At 38.8% G+C, this 26516-nt stretch overlaps 1 protein-coding gene across 4 annotated transcripts in view; it reads left to right on the forward strand.

Moving 5' to 3' along the window:
- Positions 1–26516, forward strand: part of vti1a (vesicle transport through interaction with t-SNAREs 1A) — a 134009-nt gene that overhangs the window by 7150 nt on the left and 100343 nt on the right. For all 4 annotated transcript variants that reach the window (XM_084670972.1, XM_084670970.1, XM_084670973.1 and 1 more), the window contains exons 2-3: positions 17096–17154; positions 18049–18159. In XM_084670972.1, coding sequence (XP_084527098.1) covers positions 17096–17154; positions 18049–18159 — 170 coding nt within the window. The remainder of the gene's footprint in view (positions 1–17095; positions 17155–18048; positions 18160–26516) is intronic.

Consider the following 26516-nt stretch of genomic DNA (forward strand, 5'->3'; position numbering starts at 1 on the left):
GTTTGAAATGTTAATGAAGTTATGAGAACTTGTTGGTGATTGCGTTCAACTATACAGACTATGGCAAGCCGTGTTATCATTTAACCAATGCATTGTTCATATCAAGAATTTCAGAATTGCATTTTGGATATCAAGAATTGAATTCTGGATATCAAGAATTCGAATTCTTGATATCAACACATCATTGGTTAAATTATAAAACGGCTTGCCATAACAGACATCCTCGGATTTAAATAATTATAATAATTAACCTTGCTTAGTGTGCACACTGTTAGATCCAGTGGAGAACAATTCCACTGCTCATCTTACTGGTATGATGTTGCACCGATGCACCGGTTACTTTTTGCTTGGACATAACTTGCGTTCCTGTTGCTTTCCTAATTGTCGATTCTGACTGCACACGTCACTGCTGTTGCGTGCCCTTATAAGGAGCTTTTGGGGCGTGTATGTATGCAAATTCAGGAGCACGAGGACGCGCTTTTAACTTAAGAAAACTATTCCCGGGGAGCACAGCTCAGAAAACTTCTGCTGCGTAGGAACACATTTTCAAGCGTTCATGAATTTGGCGGATGTCTGTTTCTTACGTTGTTTTTCCGAAGCCCGTAAGAAACATTTCAGAAGAAACTTTAAAAAAAATGTTGAGAATGAGGCCCATTGTCCCTTTGCAAGACACATTTGGAGAAAGTTGAAGGCGTCCATTAGTTTCAAGGTTCATTTTTTATACCTTGTGTCTTGGCCTTGAAGTTGAGGCCCTAGGCTCAGGGGGAGGAAGAGGTTCCTCTTCCTGCTGAGTTTAACACCATAGCAATTTAATCAATTGAGTCATATTTTAAATGAGTACTTTAAGGACTTGTGTCTTATGTTCAGACCACCACCATTAGTAAGTCATTACAGACATTTTAATCACAGCCACACATTCACACACTCTCACCATCTGTGTTGCAAGTGATAAATAAAACTCAAAAGTGTACCCCCAAAATGCTCTCTGAGCAGGCAGACACAGTTTACTGATCATCTATTGTTGAATGAACAGGGTCACAGAGATTACTTGAAACATACATATGCATGGGTTTCCGAGCTGCTGCCACCAGGGTCTGAAGAAATGCCCCCTTCCACTCCTTCCATCATGGGGTGACCCTGATAGCTGGAGAGGGACATCTTCTTGGCAGGAGTGAAGTCCTGTGGAGGAGGGCCCCCCCAGTTTTCTTTGCCTAAATTTTCTTCCTGTTGGCTGCAAGCAATTTCATTGTAGGCCCTTTGTAGCTATACCAGTATCCTACAAAAGGGACTGACTCAGGCAATTCAGCCTTGTACTTGTTGGCCTTAAAATATGAGCAAGGATTGCCTACTAATACTTACGTTTTTTAATTATGGTTTTATATCTATTGTCTATTTTGTACTGCCAGGCTTGCAACTAAAATAATACAGCAACAAAAGTTTAACGTTATGGAATGCACAAGTGTAATTATGGTCACATCTTGTGCCTGGGGGACAATATATCAATAAGTCATGTAGCTTACGCTTTTACAGTGTCTGCTATTTTCTGCCAGCTTGGCAGCAGCGACTTTGTTTATTTTTGGCTATTATATGTCTGTATACTTGATATGCTTGTATTACAACATTTCACGCAGTAGGATTAGACAAAGTTTGTAAGATTATTGGGCCTCATTTACCAATATCTTCCTAAGTTATTTCTTAAATTTGTTCTTAAGTTCCTAAGAAAAATCTACGTGTGATTAACAGCATAATTGTTTGCAGGTGTGTTCTAAGAATGATGAATCCCAATATTTCGTAATTTGAAAGCTCGTGCCCTGTTGCTCCTATTTAGCATAGGTAAACGCCCTGTTAATTCCCATAAAAGGGCATGGTATGGCAGGGCCTTGTGCACACTCAGAGACATGTCAAAACAACGTGGTAAAGACGGGTGGAGGCCTCGACAAAAGACGGAAAAACTTGTGGAGGTACAGCTGCAAGAAGTTAGCGACAAATGACACATCATATTTAATAGCGTCAGCTGTGGATACAAAGCAGTAAATAAAACCGATGCATAGAATGCAATTACTCATGCAGTGAAGACACTCTATCTGGAGAAGTGCACAGAACTGATGAAGTGAAAAAATAAATGGTTTAACTTTAATCTGAATTCTTAAGCAAAAAAAAAAAAAATCAGTTGACTGTTACAGCCTAGAAATCAGTTGACAAAAGTTACAAATATCCATGAGGACTGCTCTAGGTAGCCTAAAGCGTTCCAACAGGTAGCCTACTCGTCGCTTTCTGCAAATACATTGGTACGGTCAAGGAAGATGTGTTACCTCCTACCTCTGCAACATTTTGCAGCAGCAATAAATACGCTATTGTGTGGTGTAGTCCTAGTGTGTGGAATAAGCCTACTTTGGGCCTATAAATACAGTGCTAAGTCACGTATTTGATGGCAAAGTTCCCTGTTAACATAATTGATTTGAGTTGAAGACGAAGCAAGGCTCGTTAACAGTTTTTTTACAATCGCTATGACAATCTTTTCAATACATCTAACAAGTTTCTTGTTACTCTTACTCTTAATGCACCAACACACCTACCACACACAATTGGCTAAACTTAATTTCATGCTCAAAATCACACATTGTAAACTAAACTCAAACACTCATTTTCATAACACAAATGTACACTAACAATACACCATGTCTACCAAAACACTAACACACTTTTGCTTTCAACAGAATCATTTAATCAATCATGGCACAATGTCATAAAAAACACTAACATCAGATGAAATTTCAGAAACGGCATTCTATTATATGTGTCAGGTCTCACAGTATATGGATCATAGATTGTGTTGCAATGCAGTTTCTTTTGAAGCCTCTTTACATTTGTTTTGTTGGGTTCAGTAAATGCATGCATTTTGTTTCTTGCAGAAATTCAGAACAAAAAATGAATGACCCATCTCAGAGTAGCTTTATACAATGTATGGTTACTGTATTGAACAAAAGAAGACAGAAACATAATTACTGCAGTAAAGGCTTCAGTTGCAACAGGACATTACTGCAAGAAATATGCAATATAGCTGCCATTTACAATATTTCATCAGTTACCCTAACTGGCCCTTCTCTGAGCACCATCACACATTATAACTCCTCTCCCTTTCCCACTCCTCTCTCTTGTCCTGGTACTTGTCTTCCTCTCCCTCATGCAGGCATTACATATACTTTCTTTCTTCGTGTTTCTCTGTATTGTTCTTTGTCAACATAAGATTAGCCCATTGTACTGTAGCCTTAGCCCTTACTGTATAAAACTTATGGTCATTCGATTGAAAGAACCTCAAAATCTGAGTGTTTCCTAGTTGGGAATCAGCTGTGATTTAGAGTATTTGCATAACTTCAACCAGCTGTTTCTCAGTAGCAATGGAATAAAATACAGGGGATATGTTTGTTTCAATTTACAAAATGAACAGCTGTTCACTTTGGCTTTAGCCAATAAGTTAGGTTTTGAACATGATGTTATCTGTTCCGAAATACAGTGTGAAAGCATTGGTAAATTGGGCAGTAAAAATCAATTGTTTTGGTCTTGGTTGAGCTTGTGTGTGAAAAAAGTTCAAGCATTTAAGATTTGTATTTACTCTATGCATTTTGTGTCAAAGCAACAATAAATGTGTTAATTGTATAGCCAACACAGACGGATGCTAACTGTGTCAAGAGTTTAGGAAACATAGCGATTGTAAAATACTGTATTTATGTAGGCCAGGCTAGGCCAATTGAATTGTCCTAGGCCAGGCGAGGACAATTCATACACAATGGAAATTCCAAGTGCTTTACAAATGAATGCAAGTGTAATGTGTATTTATTAAAACAAACAAAACATTTTGTAAAATTATTAATTGGAAAATAATGAAATATTCAATTTTAGAACAATTAGAACGGACGAAAAAGGTATAATTACTTATTTTGCGCAAACATGTCAGCTCTCAATTGTGCGTAAGAGTGCTCTTGGGTGTGCGTAAATTCTGAAAGTAATCCAGAGCATGTTGATCTTGATTCGTAGTACAGGCCCCAGGTCTGTTCACACGGACAAGGTGGTCAAAGCGGCTCGTAAACGCCTTTTCTTCCTGAGGAGACTTAAGAAGTTTGGTATGGACTCAGTCGTCCTCACTAACGTTTACAGATGCACTATAGACAGCATCCTGACTGGTTGCATTACAGTGTGGTATGGAAGCTGCACAGACAGGGACCGCAAGGCCCTACGAAGTGTGGTCCGTTCTGCTGAGTTGATCATCGGCAGGAAGCTCCCAGCCCTACAGGACACCTACCACACATGTTGCCTCAGGAAAGCCGGCAGGATTCTAAGAGACTGTTACCACCCATCCTTCAGTCTCTTTACCCTGTTGCCTTCTGGCAGGTGTTACCGCAGCATCCGGTCACGCACACGCAGACTGGACAACAGTTTCTACCCAAGGGCCATCAGGCTTCTGAATGGACACTGATATGGACATTGATTCACTGCACACTAGTCACTTATACACTGTCACTTTCAGTATTGGTTGCACTATCAGTAACATTGCACTACTGTACCTCACTGTACTTCGCCATCAGGCTCCTGGAAGGTAGGGATGGGCGTGGTTAATCGAATATCTGGATATCCTAAAGTAAGTTAGTATTCGAATGCTTTTTTCGAATACTTATGAGCATAGTTTGATTTAAAAAAATGTTTTATTGAAAAACCGTCGCGTCGTGTTGTGAATTCTAATAGTTGTGACGTTAGAAAATGATGAAAACCATCAAAAAAGGTAGGCTACGCCTGTGTTCTGCTGCGAGTCTCCTTTCATTTCATTTGGCGCTACAAGAAGCATTGTGTCCTGGCTAAGCAGTACCTCGCAGCAACCTCAGTTCCTGCAGTCTTTTCTACGCCGGCCTGCTCGTAAATCCACTCCGTACTCGCCTCTCCCCTGAGCATGTTTACATGCTAATTCTCCTGAATAAAAATGCGTATGGCTAATGCAGTTGTGGCTTATTTATTTTCTTACCAGTAGCCATGTAGAGCTAGCGTAATCGGCTGTTTATGTTTGCATTGTGTGGTGGCGCACCGTATCCTATAGGATTCCGGTTCCAAGTTCATATCCAAGTTAATATGCAATATTTCTCCGTGTGTCTTTCGTTTTTATGGAGGATAGCCTACCCAATGTGTTTAATTTAGTCCAATGTAGCCTACTTTTTATTTCACATAATAATAGGCTAATCGCTTTTCCGCCAAATTAAGAGCCAAAGTCTGAAGACGCAGCGTTTTTTCAAGTTCATTGTCTTTTCATCATGTTAATAAATTGATCTTTCATTTGTTTTCTTTATTCAACCCTTATTTAATCTAATAGTTTACCAGTCCCAATTATTGCCAGAATGTGTGGTGGTTCATGTGTTTACTGTATGCTTTGCGTCACGTCAGGCTAATTACATAACGGAACCACATTAACAAAATTGATTATCCGGATATTCTGAAATAATTTCGGATACTATTCGAATAGTGAAATCAGTTCAAATCTCCATCCCTACTAGAGGGTCATTGACATAGTCACTGATCTGCAATTTTGCACTATTGTACTGTACTCCACCTAGGTTAGAATAGGTTATAGGGTTGTAATAGGTATTATGTGTATTTAGGGTTAGTATAGTGTATTATTTATTGTTATCTGTATATTTAGGAAGTTTTAGTATTAGGGTTAGTGTAGTTGATTATTTATTGCTATCTGTATATTTAGGAAGTTTCACAAATTTAAGCTCAGCATAGATGTAAATTATGTTCTGTGTACTTATATGTTATGTTATGCCAGGTGCTTGCGTTGTCTTGTCTTAAGAATTTCAGTACCCAGTCTGACCTTGTGTTGTTCTGTGTACCTAACAAATAACAAACTTGAACATAACATACAAGTACACAGAACATAGATTACATCTATGATAAGCAAAAATATAGTAAATCTCCTATATACAATAATATACAATATTCAATACAGTATACAAAACCTGTATATACACATAATACACATAATAACCTAAACTAACCTTATAAACCTATACTAACCTAAGACAAGTGAAGTACAATAGTGCAACATTGCTGATAGTGCAACCAGTAGCTGAAAATGACAGTGTGTAAAGTCTTCTCTCCAAGCAAGATGAGGCCAGACAATCAATCAAAAGATTCAGAGGAACCGCTTGTCTGTGAAGTCCGAGACCCAGCCTGAGGGTCCCAGTAGTAGAGAGGAAGAGGAGGAAGAGCTTGACAAAGAGTACACTGTAGGGAAATTTGTCCTTGTCCGCTATAACTAGAAACCATTTGTTGGCCAGATCACATAACTAAATGCTGAGCACATTGAGGTCAATTGCATGGTGCAAATTGGTGGAAAAAACATATTCAAGTGGCCTGCCAGGCGAGACTGCATTATGTACAGCAAGGACCAACTTGTCAGTGTCATATCTGAGCCAGAGCCCCACCAGCGTACAGCCCAGCTCACCAAATATGACTGGCTGCTGTTCAGTGAAGTGTGAAAGGAGGTGGATTAGTCCTTAAACACTAAAACACTACTGCTTCTTTATTTAGTTTGTATTTCATGCTGTACTCGATTGTACAGCACAGTTCATGAAGAAAATAATCGATTTACTATGAATAATTTTTATGAACCACAGGATGTTTTGCTGTTTTATTAATGGGTTGTTTTATTAAATTTTACCCAAATCTTTTTAGGTCATTTCCATTTATGGTTATGAAATGTGACAAGTTGGCCCTATGGCTGTTCAAAAAATTATTTTAGTTGAGTTGTACAAAAAATGTGACTGAATTAAATACAGAGAACAGTAGTTTAAACTTTTTATCCCGTATAACTTTTAACTTAAAACTTGTACCTTTTTTATTTTAGTGAATTTTAAAATAAATGTGAAAGTCAGCCAGGTCAATTGTCTTTTTTTTATGGGAATGTTGGTTTCTTCTTTTTTCTTGACTTTATTGTACAAAAAACATTTGAACTTGTACTTTATTTTAAAGAATTTAATTCATTTGAACAATAAATAATAAATGTGACTTTGTACAAAACAGGGCATACCGGTACCTACTTGTTGTCCAATGGTGTGACGGAATGTGCTGTGGTGTGACACACTGAATTATTAGTGGAAAAGGCATTATAATGCACAAATTCTTGTAAAAAGTGTTGAATAGTATAATTATGATATCATCACTATGCACATATAAGGATAAAATAAAGCTTCATTAGGTTTTATACTAATTATAATGAATTTAATCCAGGTGTTTGGGTAAAGTCCCTATGTGTACATCCTATAGTAGGATAATAACATGATTGTGAATTTGTATATGTTACTTTTGTTGTGGGAATATAATTATGAAAAATTGATATGGATTGTGCATATGGATTGTGCATATTCGTGTTATCTGTCACACAATCTCTGAATTAAATATTAACATTAAAACACTGGTGGACAATATTTGGGACTACCACAGAAAAAAGTTCATAAAATGCTAAATAAATAAGGAATAAGAAAAGGGACACATTCAGTTTTGACTTATTCACATATTAAGCAATATAATGTCATTTGACATACATTTTACAAATATATTTTTTTCCACTTTGGATTTGAGTTCACGTCAACCACCCCATTACAAATACAAAAATATTATAGATCTAAATTATATTTGTATTTTTGGGGGGTATTAGCTAGCTAACTTACCTTTCTTGCACTTTCTCACTATGCGGTAGCTACACTGAGGTTATTTAACCAGCTTCTGTATTGCACACTGGTCACTCGCGCGCTGTGTTTGTGTGTGATATTCTTTGCCATTAAGTCAACATTTCTGTGTATTGTGACCTGTTATTGAATGAATATGGTAAATACATTGTAATATTTACGATTACAGTTAAGAACAATATATAAATGTATCAACTCCCCCAACCAGTTTTTTTTTACCTCTTTGGGGGGGGGGTGTCCAAGTCTTAATTAGGAGGGTCAGATCCCCCCATAATTCGCACTGGGATCAATGCTTTTTTGCGAAGTCTGTCAACATTCAATCGACCATATTCTGCGTCAAACTAGGCAAGCCAGGGTGACCAGACATCCGAATTTCGTCCGGACAGTCTGGTTTTCCAGCACTTTGTCCGCACTGCTGTTGGGTGTCCTCCTTTTTGCCCCATTCAGAATCAGAAGGGATTTTATTCGCCATGAATGTTTGCACAAAAAAGGAATTTACTTTGGCAGGGAGGTGCATACATTAAACATATAGGAATTTTTTGTCCTCCTGCCCACCTTCGCAGTTTACCACTCACGTGAGTTTCAGTGACAAAAAGAAAGACCTCCTTCAAACCTACGTGGAGTTCAGAACTCTTTAGAACACTTTGCCACTAAAAGCAGCACAGATCAATATCATGCTTAGCTCTGTCGCATTGATATAAACGTGAGTAGTAGGGGGAAAAGGGACTTTAGAGCGGCATGCCGCTACAGAACGGCACAAGGATAATGCTAGTTCTGCCGGGCACTCTTCCTTATCATTTTTTGCTCTTAACAACAGCGGACGGTTAATGCCGTGCACTAGTTTAAGTAGTTCAGTAATGGCGGCGGAGAAAGATGCGAGCAAAACTATTCTGCGGTTGTGGCAACGCTGCTGAATATCCATAGGTTAAAGCCAGAGCAAGAACATTCCTTGCTGAGTTTTGTTGGTGGCCATGATGTTGTGGCCCTCCTCCCCATGGGGTTCGGGAAAAGTTTGATTTTCCAGCTAGTGGTGAAAGAGTTGGCTAAGGCGAACGCTTGCGATTGGTTATGGCAAATCAGAGTGGCTCTGAGCAGATCCGATAGTTTTACACTTCAACAGAGGACCCGCCTTCAAGGAAGTTAACGTTAGTCAATGGAGCGATTCCAGACCCTCTGTACAAATGAAATGTACGAGGGTCTGGTTCGGACCAGGCTACCATCCCCCTAGGTCAACAACTTTTTGGGATTGCCCTCCTTTTTGACCCTTGGTCCTCCTTTTTGGACCCACGTGTTCTCCTTTTCAGGGTCATGCTGCTGGTCACCCTACTAGGCTGTGTTTCCCGATAACAATGGATCATAGCAACGATCAAGCAAAAAACGAAACCATCGATATTTCTTACGTGCGTTTCCAAACATGCTCGTAAGGAGTAGGGTAATCTCTGCGCTTTAAAGAGTTATGAATTTTCAAGAGACACTTTAGCTACGATGTCTTTGGGAACGAACCGTAAAACTAAGATTCGTCCTACGATGGATTCTACGATCAATTTAGGCTTACGACGCTTTCGGGGAAACGCGGCCCTGGTCGCTCCGACCAAGCAATGGGCAGGAGGGGCTGCTGCCCCGGGCCCCGGCCACTAAGGGGCCCCGGCACGGGAGATAAAAAAAACAACAAAAAAAAACATTTTTCATGCATTTACCCACCCGTAGTGAAGTCCAGTTGCTGGTATCAAAGCATGCAAGACAACAATGGCTTCGCATGAAGGTGATGTCAAACGATTTGACCTGATTTGCCAAATTGACTTCAACGATTTGATTTGTGACTTTGCCTTCAAAAAAAGTAGACGAGTGGAGTCCCACACTGATTATCTAGCCTATGTTCTTTTCAGTAGGCGGCCACAGCCAGATAATTTAATTATTCAATCGAGTTGTTTGTAAATATGTGTTCGGCAGATTTAGTGATTTGGGGGCCCCAGGCGAAGACAGGCATGGGGGCCCTTAACTCCTATTCTTACTCTTTTCAATCCATATCATAATTATTAATCTATATAATGTTGATAAACTACAGCAGCCTCAGTTGAAAAAGTTGGATCAAATGAAGATATTGGGCAATCCGGTGAAAATGTTCCTAACCTCTATGACTTTGTCAACTTTTTCCCTTCTAGTGATATTTTCAAGCATTTAGCTTACTAATATTGCATTAATTCATTAAGAACCCCCTTTGAAACAAGCTATTGTAACAACATTGTCACCGGCAGTATTTCAGATGGAATCGCAATTCAAACAGTACAGTACCATCTGTTTACTGAAAATGTGCCCCCAAAAACGTAAATAAGGTTGACAATTATTTAGAGGGAAATGGCTAATTCAAAAAAAGTTTGCTCGAGGCGATCATTGTCAGTAACAATGCCAAATCTGGTCTCAGTCTAGAGCCCTGAGTGGAGAAGCTGACCCCGGTAAATTGTGCTATGCGCAAGATAGCCCAGCTGCTGTTGCTAGCCAAACTTCACTGAGCAGCACTTGCGCTAGCTGCCGCATCATTGGATACCAGTGGAGAAAAAGTACGTTTCCTTCTGTAGTTTCAGTTTGGCAATTACTTGTTTACTCTCCTTTTTTGTCTTTCTCTTTTGTGCTCCGCTCGGGGAGTTAAGTTACAATTAGCAAATTGGTTTTTGCATTCACTTCACTCTTCTACTGTCTCACATTAACCAACTAAAATGACGTGCTTTGCTGCGCAGTTGCTGCAATCGATGGAATAGTCCACAGTAGTATCGGGTGGGAGGGGAAGCCTGCGTTGACACAAATAGAATAAACGCTTTGTTGGTATCTTTGTTGATACTTTTGTGGAAGATTATGACTTTTAATCGATTTGTATTATTATTATAGTTGTTATGGATCATATAGTAATTTTATGTAGACACCCCTGGCATCTGGGGGCCCCCTGGTAGCTGGGGGCCCCAAGCGGTTGCCTACCTTGCCTAATGGGTAAGTCCGCCCCTGGCTGGGCTGTGTGTGCACGCTGGACTGCATGTTCCAATGTATTTTGACATCGTGGCTGGCTTGGGGTGCGTGTTACAATATATTACAATCAGTGGCGATTTCTTTAAGACTGCAAGGGAAGCTCAGCTTCCCCTGCAATTAAAAAAATGAATGGTCAAATATTTACTATTGTGTTAACATTTTAAATGCGTTAGAACACGTTCATATTGAAGACGAGTTCTTCCAGAATCAGCTTCATATATTAGCTCGACTGACTTATTTCCTTCTCATACATTCCCGTAGCATTACAGTGCATTTCCCTGTTGAAGCTCAGTTTCCATGGACTTAAATGTGGCTGCTCTGAACTGTTTTTTTCAGTATTTCGAAACTATACGGTCATTGGATGAATGCTGAGATTATGTCCCGCCTCAGACGCTCAGCGTCTCAGGGGGTGAATGGAGGAGTGGGCTGGCCTGGACGCTGGGCTTCCGCATGATGATTGGAGGGTCTGTCGAAAGACTGCATCTCCTTTTGATTGACAGTAATTTTGTACTACAAAAAGTCACCGAAGCTATTCAAGCTCAGGCCCCGTTTACACGGAAGAAAAACATATATTTTCATGCGGTTTGGCCTTTCATTTACACGAAAACTGAGATTTTATCACGGAAAACGATCATTTCTGAAAACTCCGTTTTTGTGTTTGCGTGTGCACTAGCTTAAACGGAGTTTCAGGCTCTTAAACGTCACAGTATGGGACTAAAAAAGCTTATAGTTTATAGTAATAGGTGCTTTCGACTTCATGCAGCGCCGGCGTCGCCTGCAGCCCGGCTGACTTAAAAGCAGTCAATGGCTTTTTCAGCTTCAACGCAGCCGGCTGGCGGCCCTGCCGGTGCTGCATGAAGTCGAACACAACTAGTGTAATGGGTTCATTTAATTGTGAATTGCTTTACATTTCTGAATCACGAAATACATTTGTGCATCGCATTTCTGAATCATTCAAACAAATGAACCTCGCGCCTGAAAGGTAAAGGAAGTCGATCGTGTTATCCTTAGTTGTTGTTGATTTTGAACATTCTGATTGGTTTGCATGGCTTTATCCTTCACATTACACTGCCGCCAACAGGTTTGGCATACTGATAATGGCGCTCGGGGGCGTATATGCGGGTTCATGTAAACAGAAACTTTTTGAAAACGTACTTGTGTGTACGACGCATAGAGTTAATATAACTAGAGTAAGCTACTTTTGTCTTCCAAGATGGCGTCCCCATTCATTTCTATGAAAAGTGCTCAGTGGCGCAGTGAGGCAAGCGAGAGCGCGAGACAGGGCGCGGCCATATTTCCACTTCCGTGTCTTCCGGTCTAGCTTTAAACAGTGGCTCTTTTTTTCCCTAGCTCCGAGACCTCGTGCACGCTTGCAACTAGCTGTACACGTCATACTTTGCGACAACCAGTCGCGAGCATAGATTTATATGGTTACGAGCGTGTGAGCTAAGGCAGAATCTATGGGCAGTAAGTCCGATAAGAATCAGAGACATGATGCAAACTTAACGGAAATGTATTCTGTCACTGTATAGTAATTCCTTCTAATTGTTTTTTAGAAATGGGCTCTAGGGCTAAACATAGGGCTATTCTAGATGGAACTCATCACATATGTTGCTTTTTTTCTTCGTGATATGAGTATGATTTCCAACGCATTGTATCGGATGAAATAAACTGTTAACATGAACAGCTCCGTCGTTGTTCTCGCCAGTCAAAGAAATGAGTTATTTTGGTAACCGAAATCTTCCATAATGCAGACTTACCATAGCTTACTGTGAACTTTATATTCAAACGAAATGCCACGAAATTCACACTGCCTTCAATTTCACATCAGTGTCGAAATGCGACCTGTGTTTTATATGTTCAACCTAGAAAACCGAACGTAATTAGAACGGCAAGACTAATAATATTTAAATATATATCATTTCCTATTGTGGTTAACAGTTAAAGTATTAATCTTTGTCTTTGCTCCAGATATGTCAACAATCTATGCTCGCGCTTAACATAATATATATTATATATAGTCATCCTATATTTGCCATCATGTCATGCACGTTTACGAAAAATCAAATCCGTTTTAAAATAACGGCAATAAACTATAGCCTATTAACAACATTTCATGTATGTGTGACAACGATTTGCTAAACTTGCTACAACAAGGCAGGCAACTCAAGCCATTTCTCCCTGTGCTCATTCAATATAAGTCTATAGCTCATTCAGCGCCATGTAAATCGGCTATCGACCAATGTGAACTTTTGTGCTCGTGCCCTGTTGGTATCCGCAAGCACATTTGCAGGCAACTTTTATTGACGTAAGCAAATAAATGGGGTGCTAGTTTACCCATTTCGGATTGGTCTCAAACTTAGCAAAAATCGGGAAAATGTATTCTATGAAAAAGCAAGTAGTATGAGCCAGGTTCGAGAATCCAACAAAAATTATTGGGGGAGATAGTTTTGTAAATGTTGACTGGAGTTAATAGAATAAAAACGACCGGAAGAGTCGGAAACCTAACCGTAATGCAATACCACCTACATCCACCGGGGCCGTTGCTTCAAGCCGAGGGGTGGGGGCTTGGTACGACGTTATTTTTGAAAACGGAGGGACAGAAATATTCGTTTCTGTAAACACCCGGCTATGTGTAAACGTGGCCTCAGTCCCATAACGGATTTTGCAACTGTTCAACTACGTAGTTGAAGGACAAACTGCAGCAACCTATTTCTTGGTATTTGCTTAGCGAAATTGCTAACCCATATTCATCATACATTTCATACAATTATACACCATGTTCCTTGTTTCAGTTTAACCTAATTTCCACATTTCCTCCTTGATTAATATTGTTTTGTTAGATCGTTCGTTTATTCAGAAGGCTAGGCTTGTTGTAGGGGTGAACTAGCCAGTGAACTAGCCAAATAAATAAAACATTTTTAGGATGTAGGCCGAAAATGAGCTTCCCCTCTTTGAAAGACCAGCAGCCGCCACTGAAATTACAATGTATCACATACTGATATTTTTGTCTGTCATAATTTAATTACCAATCTCTCTCTCTAATATATATTGATATAAATCATAGTAATAATGACCGACAACACAAAACCAGAATCCCTGTGATCTGCCTGTTACTCAATGTTGTCCTATGGGTTTTATTATTATCATAGCTTCCTCTTACACTGGTTGTAGTGGTAATGATTACCCATTTAGAGTTTAGTTTTTTTCTTGAACTTTTCATCTGTCTGTTCACCTTATTTTTAGCATCTGCACCCCTGCTGCCTTCTGTTTGGTGGACATCTGATTAAAGTTGTCAAGATCGTCTTAAACAGAAGTAGGATAGGATAAGCAAGTTTTGCAACAGAAATTTTATCTTAAGTTTGAAAGGATTCAAACTCACCCCCTCCCTTAAAAGCCACTCCTCCAAAACACATTAATGCACTGCTTGACTACTGCTGGGAGGTAGGTAGACTGTAGACAGACAGAGAATGAGCCTGTCCAACCATTACTTTTGGTCCAAATGCTGTCCAATCATTAGTGCCGAGTCCAACCTTAATTATTGGTTGTGTCTATTACAGTCCTGCGATGCCCAACAGTTATCGGATTATTTCATTTTACTGTCAAACCTTAAGATTTATTGGTTATCAGGATGTGAAGTTTATTTCAAACATGATCCTACCCTGCCTTTAACATGGAACCAACCCCCCCTCCCCTCTTTACACAGTCTGCAACCTGCCTGTCTCATTTGACTTAAGCCACTGCCACTGACAAGCCATTGAAAACAGAAATACTTGTTCAAATATCTTAAGATCCCTGGTTGGAAGGGATGCGGATGATGCAGCCGGTTGACCCTTTGGTGTCTTGGATTATGGATGATCCAACAGGCAGATCACAACATGTGAGTTCAGGGGTGTGTGTCTGAGTAAGTGGTAAACAGGACAGGGGACACTCATGGGACTCCCTTCCTGTTGCCTGCTAAATCTGGTATGAAATTTGGAGAAGGAGTAGTGGTGGTAATAGCAATAGTAAGTACTTTCTTCATCCCAAAGAGAAATTATAGCATTACAGTCAACATACAAAAAGGTGATTGAGATTAGGTTAATGAGTGGTACAACAATGCTAAATATTCTTGACTGAGTGTTTGTGGACATTGGACATCTACAATATCCTATACACTAAATGGAACGCTGTGGTCATGTTTTACTTGGCATGCCAAAGGTTACTATTGGCTACTTTATGTTTGTTCTACTATACCTTGTAGTTCTAGAGTAGAAGTACATTTAGTATTGAATTTCAAGTCAATGTGTTCTTAACAGTATATTTAGTAATTTGTTTTATTACAATATTACCAGGAGTCTTCTAAGCACTTACATTTACATTGAGTCATTTAACAGACGCTCTTATCCAGAGTGACTTGCAGTAAGTACAGGGACATTCCCCCGAGGCAAGTAGGGTGAAGTGCCTTGCCCAAGGACACAACGTCATTCGGCAATCGAACTGGCGACCTTCAGATTATTAGCCCGATTCCCTAACCGCTCAGGCACCTGACTCCACTTTTCAACACTGGAATAACAATTACAGAGTTCCTCAACACTGGACATTATGTTTTCATTCCATTTAATTTCTGTTTCTATGGAACCTGAAAGGCTATAGCATGCTTGAGTATTCCTACCGCACTTTGTACCAGACATACAATCCAGGACCCAATTATTATTGTAAGGCTATGATTATTTGCTTGCTTGCATTTACTTTTTAGATTTTTCCAATGCCCAATTTGAATATGTAGATGATTGACTGGTCATGGTAATGAATTGACTTGAATTGGTGGAAACAAAAAGTTCTTCCAAAAAAGTAATTTCTTCACTGTTCCCACCCACCATGTGGAGTGTGTTAAGACAAGCTCATGTAAATATACACAAAGCCTGTCAACCCATCATACCAATCTGTAATTGTCCTCCACTTCTGCCAGAATAGTGTGCTCTTAAATTTAAATTATTTTCAGACTCATGAAGACATTTCTCATTTCCTTTTTTTATATCTCACCCGCTGAAGTGGTTATATTGTGTCCATGTGTTGACAGCCCTCCATTTCATACCATGACAATGGTTTTGACAAAAAGCTTTTGTCGCTGTTGTTGTGCCATTGCTCAATGTCACACATGCACAATTGCTGATAGTGGCTATTGCGCAAGAATAAATGTCCTTGACTGTGTTGGCCAAGTCTTCAGCATTCACAGGAGAATCAAATGGACAAGTTTTATTTGGCTTTGTTACTGTTCCAAAACTTGGTAGGGTTTAAATAAGAACACAATATGATTCAAGGTCTCACTTTATTAAACATAAATGTATTTTCTCAGTCTTACAAGTGTTTACGGAAAACTGAAGACCTGTCAATCATTGCAGATTAAATATTGAGTGGTGATGAAAAGCACTCTGCTTGCAGAGAGCAGCTATTTTTCCTTTTTGTGCTATGTTTACAAAACTACTAGGCTTTCCGTCCCTTGGTCAGCGGAGCGTCTGATAAATATCCATGCATATTTCAGGCTTCTCTAGCTTGGACCTGTGTTAGAGCGAGCCACACTGTCTCACCTTATAGAGAATCGCCTCTGGCTGTTTACTGTGTAGCTTGTGAGGTTGGACACAGGTTTTAAAAATTGATTTGATGACTAGCAAAAAGGTAGTGTAGACCCAAAGGGTAAAATGAAGATCCACTCTGATGTTTCACTTTTGCGATTCCTTCACCAGTAGTCCTTGTGGTTTGTTCCTGAACTTGATTTTTCTTCAAGTGCATTCCACTTCTTAAATGTGAAATGATTTGTCAAACTTTGGTAAACTGAATGCTCTTCTTTGTAAATGGGTCTACATACTTGATGTAAGATTTTTCTAGGCTGTGGCAAAACATTTCCCTGAATGAAAATAGGACCCATAACTAAAATAAGAAGTGTTAAATATTTCACTTATACCGGTACTACCATGTCGAACTAAGCTAAGCATCAACCTTTTAAAACATTTTCATTTTGACTACAATTATCCAAATGTAATTATTTCATAAGTTGGAAGATTTTTTTATGCCAGTGGGTATGTATATTTTTACGACTGGTATCTAGGCATATCTGACATCTTGTTTTTTTTTGAGTTGGCACATAGTGTCTCAGTGCTCCTCAACAAAGTCAACAAAGGCCTCATACACAGAATAAATAGGAAACATCAAATGTGAATCGGTGAGCGGAGAGAATGTGTAAATATATCTTCAAATGTTGATCCCCCTCCATCTCTCGCAGCATTGCGAGGGAGTAAGGTTGTTGTCATAAAGCGCTAGTCCTCCCTCAACTGATCAATATGTTTCTTCTGCTTCCTTTTCAGAGGAAAAGACACAGCTGGTTCTTAATGTCGACAAACAGCTTGAAGAAGTCAGAGAGTTGGTATGTCTTTGATCAGTAATTTTTCACTCTTCCGATTTCCTAAACAATGAGTTTGGAATGGGGTGGGGGAAAACACAGACAACATCACCTGTGTTATCTGAGTGGTGACATGATACACACTCACACACGCACATTTCATGTGTGGTGTCTTCTGTGGTTGCTGTGAGATTATGTCCCGATAATTCACTTTTATGTGACACCCCCCTGACATATTTCAAGATGGTGGAGGGAGTCTTCACATCTTATTTGCTAGAGTGATTGAAGAGAACTACCATTTCGTTTTTAGTTAACTTATTATGTCAGACTGATTACGGTCTTACAAATTCCCTGCCGAGTGTTTTGTCTCTCTGTTCCTCACAAGTAGGCCTGTGCTGTCTTCATTCCAAATGACATTTGTGTGCCTCAATAGATATGTTTAAAACCAAGGCCTTTCAATTTTATTGTATTTTGGTTATTCATTCATACTTTTATCTGTGCTGTGCGACAGTCATGGTTTTCTAAGTAAACATGGAAGTGTTACAGTGCAAACTGCTCATGTTGACAATTTATTTATTCTGTATTAAAATGTGTGTTTCAGCATGAGCAGCTCTCTATAAAGAAAACAATTTTACAATACAATTGCTATGCAATTTACAATACAGCTTTTACTTTTTATAGAGCTATACTGTGTGGGTAGGTATGGGTATATTACGTAGCTACAGCATCTTGTCTAGGCTAATATTTACTGAAATCATATTACAGTCTTAACGGACTAAATGAGGCACAACTTGCAGTAATATAGTTTGCTAGTCATATACAACTAAATCATTGTTGCTCTGAGCCTATAATTTGCGATCTTGAGGATACGTTTTATGGGGTCATTTATTGGTGAATTATCTGATTGCGGGATTATAGCTGGAGCAGATGGACCTGGAGGTACGAGAGATACCCATCCAGAGCAGAGGCATGTACAACGGCAGATTAAAGAGCTACAAGCAGGAGATGGAGAAGCTGGAGAAAGACTTTGTAAGTGGTTACCATCATTTTACCACTTTTACCATCTGCTTACATGAAAAGACACTAACGTACATTAGTTGATACTTACAATCCTCCCCATATTTTTGTGCTTGCATCTCTTCTTATTTTGTGTGATGTTTCTCTACGTCTTTTTTTCTCCCTCACACATAGTGCTACACATATTTACCCAAAAACTGAAGGTCAGCAGTATGTCCACTGTGGTTAAGTCAGAGCCTGTTTTTGAAAGCCCAAGCAATGTCCATCGAGAGCAGGCATGTGTTGATGCTACAGATAGTAGCCTTGTTTAGTAATTCATAAATCATAGGCTACCTGTATCCCAAATTCAGACTTCTACCTATATAAAACCTTAATAAGGAGCCCAGCCGTATGTTTTGAAGCATGTTCTCAACTCTCTCTTTATCTGTCTAACCACGAGCGACTCTGATCCATCTTGTGTTGGCCTAAATTTCCCATTTATACAGTTAATATAACATTTTCATATTGCTGTGTTTTACCCTGTTGGATGGTGTTTTCTGTACATCTTTCCTTTGTAATTTATCCCCCACTAAATAGGTGTTACTCTTTTTGTTACAAGACTAGGTTAAGATGACTTTCTGTTGGTTTTCATATACAGCACAGCTGCTGAAAGTGGTGCTTGACACTGATGCGTTTGCAATACAGACTTGCAGTATATGTGATACCAGTGCTGCCATTGTGGAGTCATTGCCTTAGGTTTCCAAACATGAAAGAAACAAACAAAGAAACAAATAAATAAACACTTGTTAGAGATCTGAAATTAGTGATCTATCACTACGCCACAGAGACTCGTTACCTCAGATCACAGAGGAGATCTCTACTCTGAGAGGGTTCGCTTTCCTCACGGTGGGCATTTAATTGGCTGATGATTAATCTTTCCCTTCTCCCCTCTTGACACTTGCAGTGGTTAATTATCAAGCAATTAACACCTGCTGTGGAGGATATTGCCGTTTATTTGCTTTCTTCACATTTTTTCACGGGGTTATCCGGATTTCTTCTGAGAGGTTGTTTTGTATTGTAACGTTGACATTGTTTTGCGTATACAAAATATTTGATGCACTAGCTAACAGTAAACTGTTTTAATTTGCTTCTAGTGTCCTGGGGTTTTTATGTAGTTTGTCTCTTGTGTAGCCTTAAGAGACGGTGAAACATTTAACAGAATTAGTGTTTTTCTTGGCTTACACAAGGTTGCTTGGGTTCATTGAAACACCTCCAATCCATTCCCTACCTTTGAAAAAAATGACTGTCAGCCTTTTAAGAAGTTAGTTATGCTAAGAGAACTTATAAGACCACTTAAAGGAATAATTCAGTAAAAAAATACTTTTATGTTTAAATTGTTATGTTAAAAGTGACACCTTGAATTATATTGTGATCTTATTGGCATATTACCCTTCTTTGTAGTAAGTTATTATCATCTGTGGTAATGTCTTCAACAAGCCCATTTCAGGACAAACTACTACATCTGGTAGTATTTAAGCCAGGATGCTTTTCTGGCTATTCTGACCAGTGAGCTTTTTCATAGCGTCAAGAAATGTTTCTCGGAGACAGCGGTACAGTATAGAGGACACAATGGTATGACTCACCCTCACTGGTTGCCTTTACATGCAAACTGCCTGCAACAACATGTACTATGTAACACAACAGTAGTACCTACATAGATGTTCAGCTGTTCAAAGGAGTTCAGGAGTAGAGAGCCAAAGTACTGTAGGTCTTCAATGTGTAGTACTTCTAGTTCTAGTTTTTCTGTACTGGTTCAAAGAAGGCAAAACATTTAACACACATCTAAATATTGTGCTACAAGTATCTTATCTCTTTATTGTTTTGGGGGGGACTAATGTAAATTGTTATGCCTTAGGCTCAACTTTTTAAATGGCCTCTGTTTGTCTACACAAGGCAGCATGAAATAGCTCTCTATATAGGGGAGAAATTGTTGATTTGAGTTTTTGATGAAGTATTCCTATAACCTACTGCTTCAATGACAATTAAGTGGTCAGATAAATATCTCCAGTGCTTCTTATTAATTATTGGCATGTGGGAGTGTTTTAGTGTTGCAAATGTCTTGACTAGACTTGACTACATGGAATGCAGCAAGCAGTAGTTGTTGTAGTAGTTGCATGGTTGTTGTTAACCATGTTTTATTAGGCTAAAGAAATGTGTTCTCTATTGTTGAACAGGAGTTTACAACCCAAACAAAACTAGTAGCTGAATCTGGTCACTTCCTTCTCTCTCATCTTTCTTTCAAGCAGTACCCACCTGAAAAGGATGTCTCTTCCTCTTATAAAAAGCCCAAGCTTTGTTGTGTATGATGGCCTTGTCCTCCTCTGCTCCCGGTCATCTCCCCTATTGGCATCCCCTTAACCCTCTCTCTCATCCACTCAATCATGTAGGGTTTGTCTTCCTGCATTCTTGATCATGCCTGAACCCTATGCCTGGCATAGGGGGGTCTTTAGACCAGAAGCCCCCTGCAGTGGCGCATTACAACAACCGAAGCGCAGCCTGGCACAACCAAAAAGCCTCCTAAACTTAAAACCAAAGATAAAAATAATATATATATATATATGTCATCGCTAAGAGGCATTACATTCCGCTCCCCCCGACTTGCGTTGCTTCAAATATATATATATATATATATATATATACATATGTCGGGGGGAGCGGAATGTAATGCCTCTTAGCGATGACTTTGATCAGCTAGAAGAGAGGCCTAATTGAGGCTTAATTTTATTAAATACATTGGGTAAACAGACCTTCCATCTTCAAAAGTAGAGACAGTTTTGTTCCACCAAAGAGAGCTGAGGTCCAACCTTAACCCTGACCGACATTCTGATGGAACATCTCTGAGTAGGCCGACTGTAAAATGTTTAAATATTTGTAGAGGTGTTCAATTTACATGGTCAAGTTTGAACTTTTTGGACATCTGGTCTGTTTCCTTGCTTAACACCAGATGGCGATGTTGCTTAAGGAATGCAAGTGTTCAGGAATGCAAATGCAAGTGACGCATAACTGACACAACACGCTCCTTCTTAGTGTGGTTTTATCTGCAGAATAATCTATGTCCTTTTCAATAATGTTGACCAAGGCTAGCATTTACATATGTATAAATATGTATATTTCCACCTTAAACACACAGTAATTTACTGTCCATGATTTCATCCAGTGATCATCATCAGTGTTCATCAACATTGTCAAAATAACTTTGTTTTGCTTTCAAATGTTACACCTAATGCTGCAATGTTTTTTTTTTTTTTTTTGGGGGGGGGGGGGGGGATTTTGGCTTTTTTAAAATCTTGATATCAGTCAGAGAGAGACAGGAAATCAGGGAGAGCGAGAGAGGGGGGCAACATCCTGAGTTGGAATAGAACCCGGGCCCCTCCGGTAAAGGCCTTGGTCCCTGTGGTTTGTTCTGCCTGGTGAGCCACCCACCCAAGCTGGAGTGGTTTTAATAATAAAAAAAGCTGAGCTTTGTACACTGATGTGTTTATAAAAGTGGTACAACTTGACACATATGATATGGGATATTTTACTAGAATGGTTTGCACATTCAGATGGTCAGGTCAAAGCAATTAGAAATTTGTTCTCTTGCAAAAACACCTAAATGAAACCAGTACTTATAGTAAAATATTACAAAACATGTCTTCTTTCAAGTAGTCTGTAATACAAATGAGAATGTTTATTATAGATTCTGCTGGTGTGGTCTTTGACATTTAATACAAACCAAGATAAAGTGACTTTCATATAATTTGAAAAATAACAGTTTTTGCTGTGAATCTTAAAGAATACAACCTCTTATGAAAACACAGTTAAATATTGCAGTCACGGTCAAGAAGGAGCTCTGGCCCCTTTTTAACACCTTAAGACTGAAAGACTTCCAATGTCTACCAAGGGAGATAATTAATGCATTTTCAAAACATACAGTCAACCAGCCTTGAAATATTGAACAGTTTATTCACTTGATACTGCTTGGTAAATAGAAATGAAAAGCTTTCTAAACTGATCCTATATTATTATATATTTTTTAACTATATTTCAGGGTCTCTAAAGTGATCATCAACCACTGTTAAAAAATGGAAATGTGCTCTCTGTTAGGGCAAATATTGAATGCCATAGAATCCCATGTGCACCTTAGGCTGCCTTTAGTGTAGTCTGCTAAAGGGAAAAAACTGGTTTGGTTTAAAATAAAGGCAGAAAGAATTTGATCGATCATCTCTTTTGAGTTACACATTTGAATCCCTCTGATGAAATGCTATGCAAAATGTATTGAAATGTATTTAGGCTCTTTGTATAGACCTTTATTTTGCATGGTATTGTATTAACTTGAAATGCAGTCTTGGAACAGCACTTGCATTGTCTAAGCTAGGTGTAGGTTGATGTGCCCTCAGATTGAATCAGCCTAAAATGACTCTTAAATTGTAGCATACATTTGGAATACAGTTCCAAACAGAGACTTATCTATGACACCAGCTTTATTTGTCATTGGTACATTGTCATTCCTTAACATTCACAAACTTTGTATGAGATTATTTATAATGTTATCATTATTTTATTATTTTTCCAAAGGCTTCGACATCTTAAGTGATCTGCAAGGAAAGCACAAACAATGTATGATAAAAACATAAACAAACTTATAACGTGTCATTGGCCATGGTCAACTCACGGTCATAGCAACACTAACTTTGCCAGTGATTAGAATAGTAAAGTCTTCTTCAGAGACTCATTTAGGATTTGCAGAGAATGGGCATAAACTGTTTACAAAGACACATCAGAAACGTCTTATTTTTAAAGAAAATGTATAACGTCATTACAAATTCCTCACTTTTAAATTATGTTGGGTAGTAATTGCAAAATCATGCAATACAACATAGGTTGTGTATTTATAGTGTACGATATAATGTGCAAATATGGATCATTTTGCATTTTGAATGATAAATAGAACATACTTGATAGACACATTCATGATGCATGCAAGTTGTTCATCACATGAATGGGTCTTCATTGTTAAACAAACATGTACCCCCCCACCCCTGTTGTCTAATACAGGGTTTCTACAAACATAAGACATGACAGACAGACATTAGTTGGATGTAAGACACTATAATTCCCCTTACTACGCTTGTTGTAACTAAAACATATTTGTTGTTTTACACTACTAAGCAGTTAATGCGAATCATTCTCGTGTTCTATAGTCTAACAAGTGATTAATAGCACCTAAATCCAATCACATCCAGATTAAAAAGATCTAATTTCTTAAGGAAATAGTTGAGGGGATTTTTCACCCTTTACTCTGAGCTCAACAAAGATTTTTTGTTGTTGTATAAATCGATTATCTCATCTTATAAATCCTGCCTTTCATTTGAAAGCTGTTCTACACTGGTTCTTTCGTATGCTTCTTGTGGATTGTGAAGTTTTAGGCCCACTGTTATTTCTTTATAGACTCAAAGATGGAACTTCACGACTATTAGATAAGGTACTCGTTCTTCAGCTAATTTTGTTTTCAGTTTTGATGATGTAGTAGTGTATAATGTCAAGTCTGTTAAACCAAATGAGAGAAGTGATGCTTTTCGATCAAAGTTGTGAAGGTTAATTCAAAGTAGCGAGAAAAGATGTATCTTGGAAGACTTGACTTAGTATTGTGTAACTTTCCTAGTTTTTGATAAACATCAAGCAACAACACCCACAGGGCCAGTGTAGGCTGTTATGAGTCGGATGGATGTCATTTTTGTCGTCTATCATTATGATGGTGCTCCAAACTGAGAGGTCAGTTTACTCCAGTACAGATCAGAGTAACAAAACTCTTATCCTTCTTCAAGTTCATAAATACGTACACCCCCCCTCCTCTCTACCGTTATTAATACTTCACTGTGGAGAGGCGATGCATTACGCCGTAAGCATTGGTTTTATTTGGCAGTGTGCAAATTAGCCCCATATCTGTCCATATCATCATTTCATCTCGTTTATCTTCTTGTCCTCCAAAGTCACCACACTTCAACTCTGACAGCGATCAGTATACCTTTCAGACGTGTGCATGCATGTGACTCCTGAAGTGAGGCCCTCCCAGGTCTTCTGTGTCCTCGGGGTCTGTGTGATTGAGTGACTCGAATGAGAGGGGGCCAAAGATAATAAGGGAAGGAATATAGAAAATAAAAAGAAGGGGCTATGATATATCATTCCTCCCCTTCTCCCCATCCATTTTCTCATCTTTTGTCAGTGCTGTCCTCCCCCGATTTCCGTGCTCCAAACCTGTCCCATGCAGCAGCGTAAACTAGAAGTGACATGTGACACCCACACCCAAGTGATGCACTGACAAGCAGGACCAGAAAAGGTGACACTTTTTTTCTTTCTTTTTTCCCCCCAGACTGGCTTTAATATGGGGGAGAATCATAAAGTATTTATGAAATGCATTATGAATCATCCAGTGGGCCTGTTTTGCCACAGTTTTTGTGGGTTTTTGCTTTTTTTAAGTACTGGAGAGCCAAATGTGAAAGAGAGAAAAGTAGTGAACTTTTATATTTTAAGCATTTCTGTCTGAAATAGTGTGCCTAATTGAATTAGGCCTAGTTATTTATAGTTTGACATTTGTTCGATAAGAACCTAGAATGCCTCAACACCTACATATATATATATGTATATATATATATATATATATGTATATATATATATATATATATATATATTTTTTTTTTTTGATGTGGATATATATAATATATATATATTTTGATGTGGATGAATGCTATTTTAAATCATTCCATTATTATAAAAAATTCACATAAATGGTGAAGAAGTATCATGTCGGCTGGCTGCATTAACTTATGTTGCACAGTAGACATAGCTATCTAGCTCATCACTTTGTTGTCAGGTTGAACTCAATGAAGAGTTGTTAAAAATGACAAAAAGTGTTTGCTAATACCTAATACCATCATCAACAACCACACCAACAACATAATCTTACCAGGTTAGTTGCCAAACATTGGAGGGAAAGTATAGTATGTTTGCACCTTACCTTACTTTGTTATTCACATGTTTCTGTCAAAGTGAGAATGAGGCTTCCTCTCCCAATTACTCTATAGTACTTCTTGTAATGCAATATATATGGTGGTGGTGGGGGGGGTTCTCTAATGTAATGCGTCATTTCTCTAAATGGATATGTGCTTGTGTACTTCCAGCCACTGTTTGCGTCTTAGTAAACCGTACAAGTAAGAGGTGTGGTGTTTTCTCATATTGCTGACATCATTATATTACACACATAAGATGCATTTATGTGCAATTGTGGATGTTTATAGGTAGACACTAACTACCTCCCCCTCTTCCTCCCATAGAACACCTCAATTTGTTTTATCCACTGCTCTTCTGAACGTAATAGCTAAACATTTATGCACAGTAATTGTAATTAAGCTAGGCAAAATATGTTGTTTTATCAGATGAAAATGTATATATGGATAAGGTTTGCCAATCAAACATTAATTAGTGTACTTTTGACTTCCTTGTCAGTCTAACAAGGAACATGAGAAAAGCAAAGAGGAAAAAGGCGTTTACTAAATGCAATTTTGGCTTTTCTCAGACAGTTTTTGAAGCCTGCGGTGAAATCTTGCTGTGGCCTTGATCAGAATTACACTGTAGAGGATGAATTAAGGATTTGTTCAGTCATCTCAGAGGTTGAACCTGCCAATTAGAGCATCAGCTTGCTTCAGCAGCCATTAAGGAGTTTATCTGCTGAACTGTGCTAATGCACTTAAGAGTTGTTATTTGATCAGTGCATGTGGTTTGTGATAACTGGTAAAAAAAAATTAAAGCCAAAACACAGAATCCTAGGTGTTCTTATATTTGCCTGGTGTCGATATGGAACCTGTGTAACGATAAGTCTCAGCAAGGCATTCACCTGCATAGACGAATTACCATATCTGGAATGTGCCTTCAGACTCACATCCAAACCTCAATGGCTCATCTAATCCTATAAGCAACTCTTCTCCATTCCACTACAAAACCTGTGGAGTCCCATAGAGAGTGGAAGTGTGTACGGTGGTTCAGGGGGACAAATGTTGGAATAGCTCTGGAAAGGACATTCAGACTTCATCTGCATTTGAATGGGGCTCTAGCCAGCTAAATAAGAAAGTGTACACAAATATATAGCATTAATGATGTAGCTAAGCCCTCATGCATGCTGCTGTATTCTCATGCTAATGAGGGAGGTATTGAGTCGAGACAATTGTCATCTTCCTCCAAAGAAAGATGAGGGAGAGAGAGGGAAGGTGGTCTTCTCCACATTTCCATAGACAGACAAAGACAGTGTCCCCTGCCCCCAATACGCACACACACATTGACATACACTGTAACCA

Source organism: Hypomesus nipponensis, chromosome 13 (assembly GCF_054491055.1).
Source record: "Hypomesus nipponensis isolate SF chromosome 13, ASM5449105v1, whole genome shotgun sequence".
Taxonomy (NCBI): Eukaryota; Metazoa; Chordata; class Actinopteri; order Osmeriformes; family Osmeridae; genus Hypomesus; species Hypomesus nipponensis.